This window comes from Aulostomus chinensis, chromosome 6, assembly GCF_037954235.1.
Source record: "Aulostomus chinensis isolate RoL2024-O1b breed Wild chromosome 6, RoL_Achi_v1.0, whole genome shotgun sequence".
Classification (NCBI taxonomy): domain Eukaryota; kingdom Metazoa; phylum Chordata; class Actinopteri; order Syngnathiformes; family Aulostomidae; genus Aulostomus; species Aulostomus chinensis.
The window spans coordinates 5,624,436-5,633,586 of record NC_141325.1 but is presented as its reverse complement, the minus strand read 5'-3'; the positions used below and the strand labels follow the sequence as shown (position 1 = coordinate 5,633,586).

The window sequence follows — 9,151 nt, the reverse complement described above, 5'->3', positions numbered from 1 at the left end:
CTCGGGTCACTCACTTTAGAAGGAACGACGAGGACTAAAATTAGACGCACAGTATCGCGTCATCCAGTCGCCTAACTTGATTGTTCCGAAGGACGGAATTACCGGCATCACTCAATGAAATACAATTATTGATTACACCCCCCTCCCTCACCCTCACCCCCCGTCACCCCTCCCTCCCTCCCTCCCATCTCCATCCCTCTTCGCTGTCTCGTCTCCTGAAGTACCGCAGCGACAGAGGACTGCATCGGGGAAAATCTTTGTCGTGCGCTGCTGGCGAATTACCTCAAATCTACAGTAAAAAAACAAAACAAAACACGACCACAAGATTTTTCTTTTGTTTCCCAGAAGGCGAAGTGTGACGCAATGGCTTACAACCAGCTCAGTCCACTTTTCTGGCCGTAAATGAAGGTAAGTACTTTTTCTTTTTACTGAAAACATGCTGACTGTAACACTTTGGAGTTGGGAAATCCTACGTTTTTCCAGCCGTCAGCTTTAGAGTTTAGACGGATGTCTTGCATGCATTTGCGTCTTTCCAATGATAATATTCTAATCTGTGAGTCAGAAATACCTCATTATTTATTCATAATTCTGAACAAGTTGGGCACCAGGGTTTTTCTGCCTCCAGCTGTGATTGAGACAAATAGGCATCATGAGCTGAAACTAGGCTTCAGATTGGAATTAATATACTATAGAAGTGAAATTATTTAATCTCTACATCTTTTGAGCTGGGTTTTCTCCCTTTCATGGAGTGACCTAGACATTGGTGTAAATTCCTCATGCAGGACAAAGACTTTGCTCTGTTGAACTGATGGTGGAAACATTGCTGATCACTGAGTCATAGTGAAGCCATCTGCTCATTCACCAGCTTTTACTCAAACACTTTTCCCGGACATGAGCAGAGTTTTGAGCTTGTGATGGGTTTGTGGACTGTTCATGCCGTAGTGCAGTCCAGCCACCTGCCCGGGGGCAGTTAAAGCACTCTGCACCGCCGCCAAAAAGAGGAGAGGACGCTGGAGCAGGCAACTGACTCATCCGTGAATTGCACCTCAAGAAGCAGTGAGCGATTGACAAGCACACAGCCGGTGAACTGGAAATCTGTGGCAAAGTGCTTTGTGTGCAGTCAGGGGGCTGCTGAAGTAGGCTACTCCTGCTGCGTTTCATGCATCCATCACTGAGAGATGTTAAGTTTGCAGAATACATTCTTTTAGCCGACTTATCAATGACGTCGCGTTGATGTTGTATTTCTAGTAAAGCAATTCGGGATGGACGTCCTGGCTTTAACAACACCTCTTACCTGTAATTCTATTAGTCCTCGGAAACTTCATGCAGCATCACCCAAGCTTTTTCAAACGGTGAGCTTGTGCCAGCGTTTGATGCCCGTAATGAGAAAAAAAACCAACACATTTTCTGTAGGTGATTGTCAAGTTTAAATTTAATAGCATCAATAATATTACAGTCACAAACGATACAGTATGGTATTTATTCTTCATTTGGCTGAGGGTGGTGACCTTTTTTTTTTTTTAAAGATTTAAGGCTAAAGACATCATGCATCACGTTAGCAGGAACTACTAACATACTGCAGCGAGTATTTCATGTCTTATCAGTGTTTTCTTGCAAAGCAAAAGGTCAGATTTGTTCCGAACAGTGGCGGTGGCACGTTATCTTTTATGTCTCCTATACAAGAAGATCAATTGCAAACCAACCTGATGCCAAATAACTAAAGAGACGACACATGTTGACTGATTCACTGTACCTCGTCAGGGTAGGACGAGAATTAGATTTCACAGAGAACTCTAAAATTGTCTTTCTGTCAGTCGATGCAACGTTGTAGTAGCTGAGGCGATTGAGAACTCTTTTCTATCACGGTCATTTTGATTCAGGTGAAAAGGCTCTGACTATTGAAAAAAATGTGAATAATACCTTCTAAGATCAGTGTAGGTCTTTTTTTCCTTTGTTCCCTTGTATGTATTTTTTTAAACGACCATTTTCGTTCTCTCTGTTTAAGTTCAGCCATCACTTTCCTGTTATTAATACCCCTACTGAGTGCTCACACACACACACACACACACACACACACACACACACACACACACACACAGACACACACACACACACACACACACACACACACACACAGAGCCTTCGTCAGTAATGGCATCAGTGTTTGATGAAATCGCCTAATGGAAGATGTCCCAGGCTGGTGGAGCCTCCTCCAGATGAGGCCACAGGTCCTCCATTTTGATGGGATTACATGGAGCTTGGCCCTCTAAGAGATTGGACCTGTTCTTTCTGATCAGAATAGCACAAACCACCGGGAGTTCACACTTCTGAATGTCTTTTTAAGGGCAGAACACTGGCAAGTCAAACGGGAAGCTTTTGGGATTCTGACGGTTCCCAAATGGTGAAACTGATCCGATGAATAGCACACATGATATCAGGAGCAGGAACAGCATTCATTCTCCAAGTTGTGCTCACAGGTGTAGCCTATAGTAAAGGACACTGCCGTCCTTACTGTTTTGCGTCATTACTTTTTGTTCTGTGCAATGGCCAATGTCTGCACCACAAGACTGCACTTAGCCAAAAAGGTACTATTGATTTTCTTTCAAGCTCTCATGAGAAATATTAAGTATATTCAGTTGCGGGTCAAACAACCTGAAATTCCAAGGCTGGCATTGATTTGTCTTTTTTTTCTTTTTTTTGTCTCTTATTCTAACAAGTTGCCAGTTCCCGTCTGTGCCAGTGACTGCTGGACTGATCACGCTTGATCAGGAACAACTGACCTGTTGACTAACAGCATTGCGTGTTGGAAAGTCTCACTATGTTGCAGTTTGTTTCATTATAAAGTCTTCTGAATGAGGCAGTTAGTTCAAAATCATCAGCACCTTCAAACACAGATTCAACATGTTCCTAATTCCTTGCCTGTAATTTGGTAAGTGATTATAACTGTAATCTCTTCATTTGTGTTTATTTGCATGAGAACATTCTGGTTCAAGTTTCTTTTAAAGTATTTTAAATAGGTTAAAGTGAGACAGAGCTGCTGTCCAGCATGCACGCAGTGGGTAATGCTACTGTAGGGCAAGACGACCTCACATGGTCCTTAATGCTACACTATATGAAAGGAACTTTTCAGGGAACATTGCCCACCTCCCCAGAGTCAGAAGATAAATTGTTTCTCTCTTCTGAACCATGAACAATGTAACTGAGACCCACATAGAACAGCTGACAGCTAGTTAGCTTAGCACAATGAACGGTAGTGGGTGGGAAGTGTTAGCAGTGATTTGACTCTGCACCTTAAAAGCCCAATTCTGACTTGAAAAAATGTATAAGTATGACCCTCAGAAGAGCAACTGATACTATCAATCATAGTTGACTTTGTTAGAGATGATGAGGATTATTTTTCTGGACTAACATCCAGAATCTTAGCTATTTGTTTCCCTTTAAATACGGGTATGCTAAAACTTCCCACCCACTACCATTCATTGTGTTAAGCTAACTGGGGGTTAGCAGGTCTCTGCGCGTCCCTACAGCTCCCACAGAGGACAGAAGGATATCTATCTTCCTGTCTCACCTTAGGGAGAATGGTAAGTAAGCACATTTATTATTTATTTTTGTCTAGTTACTTGTACCATACAGGGTGATGTCAGGTTGTGTGGCCTAAAAGGGAAGAAATCAGTCTTTTATGGTTACTTGAAGCAGTGATGTATTGATAAGAAAATGATCTACTTAGCTGGCCAGAGTCGGAAAGCGCACGGATGTTTTTAAATAGAAGGACAAATAGGCGAAAACAGCAATTGCTATGACGTTGATGCAAATGCTGGAAAAATTAAATGATGATGAGAGAGCGAGAGCAAAAAATGGGTGGGAGGCTTGTTTGGGCGTGTTGCTGGTTACCCAGTTTGATTGTGATTGCTCCCGTTGCTCAGGCTGTCGGCGCTGTCGGGGTCTCGTCAGCTGCGGTCAGGTGAGGTTGGTCTTGTGTGTGCTCGGATATCCTCTGAGCTTCATCAACACTGACAGCAGACCTCACCATACACTCCATTGATTCTCTGACAGGCAGGCTCCACCAGGAGCTGGTGTGTGTGTGTGTGTGTGTGTGTGTGTGTGTGTGTGTGTGTGTGTGTGTGTGTGTGTGTGTGCGCGATATTTTCCATGTGCATAGCCTTGAGTAAAAATGAGCAGTGTGTGTAATATCAATATGGCCTGATCCTGAAGCATTGTATGACAGCAGTTGAGTGGTGCCCTTGACCTTTGACCTGCTCCTGGCTCTGTTAGTCTGCTGAGGAATTCAAAACAAAACAAAACTTTGAATAGGAGATTAAGGGAGAGGTTTCATATATATCTTTTAATGAAGAGCTGCAATAAATTTGAAAAATTCTAGATTTATGCATGGTATCATCAGTTTGCAGTGATTTGTTATGGTGAGAGAAAAGGAAAATAATAATTTCAATAAACTGTAGGTGAACTTTTGACAATATGGACCTCGGAAATGATCATAAAGAGGGTTGCCAAAAAACTGTCATTTTGAATCGTCCTTATGACAACATCCGAGACAGCACCAGTGCCAAGGGAGGTATTAAAAAAATGATAGGTGCATGTGTAAAAGAGTGTGCTCATAACCACAGAAGTCATCCAATGAGCCAAAAGGGATTAGTAGAGTCACCTTGAATCAGCAGTGTCATTTTGTCCAGTAAAATTGCATTATGGGAGCTGGAAGTGGCCCTGTGATTTGTGTCCTCCTGACAAGGCTTCAGTGTTCATTAGAGGCTGTGGTGAGCAGCTCCTAGACACACCGGAACTGCGCTGGACAGCTCCGACCATCCCCACCCTTCCGCCAACTAGATCATTTTCCTGTCTGGAGTCGTCTTTTTTTTTTTTTTTTTTTAACTTTATATTCAGTTAAAGCAAACAAGTTCACAACTGAATATTGTTATCACTTGTACGTGTTTGATAATACAATGAGACGTTACTGTCCAGATTGACTCATGATTAGCTACAATCACTGTTTGAGCACTCACTTGAAATCATGTCGCATCAGTCACACTGCTCAGCTGGGGTCTCCCTCCCATCAGCACCGGAGACAGGGCTTCCCCATCCTCGCTGTGTGTGCTTTCATGTATGTGCATGGCACGCGTCGGTTGTGTGACTCATTTTATACACCTAAGACAACACATAATGAGGCTCCTACCGTGTGTGAGCGTGCACTTCATCAACATATCCCCTCATGACTCTTTCTCCTGTCCTGCTTTTCTTGCACGGATTAAATATGACAGTGCCGTTACGGTTGGATCGCCACTCCCATTATAATAAACCAGCTCTTTATTGGGGCAAATTGATTTTGGGCACAGTCTTGTTTATTAGCTCCTGTTCCTCAGAGCTGATAATGAGTCAGCAGATTCAGCATCAGTGCTTTAAATTCTCTTCAAACCTAAGGCCAACTCATGAAATATAGAAAAAGGAGAGCGCCCCTAGAAATGTTCATTTTCAATAAAAACTGAGAGTTCTTCTCCTCACAGCACTTCAAATGATTAAAAGGCCTTCGAGGATTGTGAGTGAGTGATTAAAGAGAGTGTGTGCTGCCAGCGGTGTCACCTGTCAGTCTGGGATATAGGTGGGAAGACATGAGTTACGGACAAAATCTGACGAACATCTTCTCTTTTTTTTCTCTGATCATCCCGTCCCCCCTCCAACTCTCTCTTTTTTATCTGTCTGTCTTTCCCCCTTCCCCCATCTCTCTCAGCCTGGCTGATGATTGCCTCAGCCATTGTGGGTTATCTCCTGTGGTGACTACAGACTCGAGAGTTTTCTTCCTCACTACATCTTGAGACTCACTGATCTCACCGCTCCTGCGACCCTCCTTGCCAGCTCAAATCCACCCCTCTTGCCCCTCTACTCTCCTTCTTCTAAGTATACTCCTTTGAAGACCTACCGGTGGAGCCGTAATGGAGGACACTTACAATAACAGGACTTCCCTGGTTAAAGGGGCCAAGGACATAGTCAAAGAGGCTAAACGGCATGCAACAAAGAAGGTCAACAAGGTGGTGGACCGTGCCACAGATGAGTATTCATCCCACCGCAACTATAGCCGATTCCAGGATGAGGAGGATGAAGATGAGGACTTCTACAGGAACCCACCGAAGCAGGATGGAGAAGGCTACCATGACAATGAGGAGGGCTCCAGTGATGCCACCGAGGGCCACGATGATGAGGATGAAATCTACGAGGGCGAGTACCAGGGGATTCCTTCTGCAGGAGATAGGAAGCTCAAAGAGGGCCAGGTGGCTCTGGGGCAACCAATGTCAGATGCCTCAAGGGACCGAAAGGAACTGGAGCAAGAGAGACAGGCAGATGAAGAGGAGCTGGCCCAACAATATGAGCTAATCATCCAAGAGTGTGGCCACGGGAGGTTCCAGTGGCAGCTGTTCCTGGTGCTCGGGCTGGCACTCATGTCAGATGGCGTGGAAGTGTTCGTGGTGGGCTTTGTGTTGCCCAGTGCAGAGACAGACATGTGCATACCCAACTCCAGCTCAGGATGGCTAGGTAAGACCACCTGTCTCTGTTAATGTTGCTGGCATGAATGCATGCGCCTGTGCCACAGGGAAATGACACGATTTCTCCATTTGATGCAATTTGAGCCACACATCATAATAACTATTGGCGTCACTGATTAGTTTCTTTGCTCCAGGATTTTCTGGTGACGAGGCTAATAACTGCATGACATCACATCTCAGTGCTTTGTTTTGACAGGAGCAACTTGAACAGAGGACAGATTCTGACCAAAATCAATTAAGCAGTAAAAGTGGCTCATTGTAGGCTAAAGGTTCCATAGTAGCTCTCCTCTAGAGCCAGAGACGGTCTTTATCTACCATCTCACCATGAAGGAAAATGACCAACTACCATCAGTGTAAAAGTTAGTTAGCAAAGATTTTTAAGCAGGAACTACATTTTGGAAGAGCAGAAAAACTGTCTCATAAATTATCAGTATCTTTCTCAAGGGTATTTGGACGTGGTTATCAGGAGAAGTGAGGATAGAACCAGCGGCCCTTCAGTTACTAGACAGCCACTCTACCTCTGAGCCATGCTGCCCCCTGTTTTGATACATCACACTTTATTTTATTTTAGCCTGTGTGTGTGTGTGTGTGTGTGTGTGTGTGTGTGTGTATGTGTGTCAGGAATATGAGAGTGGCTAGTACTCTACCCTCCCTGTGTGTGTTGTGGAGTCCCAGCAGTTTGGCTGCAGGTGTGTAATCCATCAGCACAAAGCTGGACAGTGGCTGACTCACTGTGTCGGTACCGGAGAGCCACACAGATCGGACTCACAGTCTGTGGATTCTAACTGCCACACTGAGACGCGTCAGTACATCAACAGCACCGCGTCATCTGAATAAAAACGATACTTCCTGCGGAGTTGATGTTGTGCCAGGAAGTGTGAAATGTTTGGATCTCTTAACACTACAAGTAAAAGGAGAGTGAAATGTAATTATTGTGCTTATTTTTGGATTACCTTCATTAAGGAGGTTTCTATCCCACTTGTCACCACACAGATTGGTTTCACAAATAACTGTCAGGGAGATTTTCTAGATGGGTCTAAGCGTAGGCAAATGAACAATCCATCAAATTTTGGGGTGGATTCATTTAAAAGAATACAGCTGATCCAAATCACGGGGCGGATATCCTAAATATAATTTATTTTGTCAATAGACGGCTAATTGACTGGAGTGTATGACATCACACAGGTGTGAAGCTGTTCTCAAAAATTTTAGCTCAAGTCATCCTCCTGGCCACAAATTGCTATTTTCCGACACTTCTAGACATTCAGTCGAAGTAAAATGTCATTTGGCATCTTGATTCTCCAAGTGACAGACCTCCAACTGCTGTGTTGTCATCAGTATCACAAGAGTGCAGGATTTGCAGGAGGGAAACAAAAAAAAAAAAGGGTTGTTTTAACTGGCTGGGTTTGTGACACCTCGAGCAATCAATTCATGTACCAGCAGCCAGCATTTTCTCCTGTCACATCGTATAAAAATCACATTTCTGTTCTTTGACTAATAAGCAAGAATTCAACTGATTTTTTTTAATCATTTTTTGATTATATTTTGTTATATTAGATTTATATTTTGATATATTCTTGATACATTTTTTGGTAGAATGATTAGCTTTTTTTTTTTTTTTTTGCATTGGCAAAGTTTTGTGAGTTCCATGCTGTCAGCAGGATTATGCAAGAAACAAAACCAAACAAAAAAAAAACCTACTTGGCCAAACCCTTAAACCCTGAGCCTAACATAGCCAAAAGAGCCTTGACCAAAGACCCATTTCATGCAGATTTAATTAAAAATGTCCATTTTTACTTTGGGCTTTGTGCTCTTCATGTCCTTCTAGTTGTATTGTTGATACAAGATTGTTCGGCTAATCATGTAAAATATACAATTATGCTTTGTTACTTTTGAATACATGGATTTGTGATCTTAGACGTATGAATACACATCTGTTTGTAATTTTCTTTTTGTAAAGTAGTTTGTTAATACAGTCTTTGTCCGTGTGTATTTCACATTCCCCCAGATCCTCACAAGATGCTGTGTGGTACACCTTTATCTCTCTGTTTCACTCCACGTATCCATGCAAACTCTTTTCTTCCTCTCCAGCCAAGCAAGGTCCTGCAGGCATTCATGCTCTACGCTCTGCTTGTCCTTGTTCGTGACTCCATCCCTCACCCCCTGTCCCTCCCTCTCACCCTCCACTCTCTGTGTGCTTCTCTTTTCTTCTCCCATCCTCCTCCATTCCCCTTTTTTCTGTTTTCCCAGTGATTGCCCAGAGGCTCCTCCCTGTTACGGTGAACATGATTGGTGTGTGTGTGTGTGTGTGTTTGTGTGTGCGTGTGTACATGTGTGTATGTTTATAAGCATAGCCTACATGATTACTATGACCTTGTTGTCATCCATGTGGAGTTTTTTTTAAAGACTAATTACAATTAATTACACCCAACACAATGAAGTGAGTAAATGTTTCACACATCGTGTGGCAACATTTTTTTTTTTACCTTGAAACAGAGAAATCAAAACAAGCAGTAACTTCATTTTATAATCTTGAATTCAATTAACCAGGACAGCAGTCTTCAAGACAAACCACCACAATAGTCCAGCACTAGGGGAGAGTT

The 9,151-nt window shown here is 43.1% G+C and overlaps 1 protein-coding gene across 1 annotated transcript in view; it reads left to right on the top strand.

The window, feature by feature from the left end:
* Positions 1 to 9,151, top strand: part of sv2ca (synaptic vesicle glycoprotein 2Ca) — a 29,770-nt gene continuing 20,619 nt past the window's right edge. The window contains exons 1-2 of the mRNA XM_086205983.1: positions 1 to 408; positions 5,738 to 6,537. Coding sequence (XP_086062109.1) covers positions 5,940 to 6,537 — 598 coding nt within the window. The 5' untranslated portion in view covers positions 1 to 408; positions 5,738 to 5,939. The remainder of the gene's footprint in view (positions 409 to 5,737; positions 6,538 to 9,151) is intronic.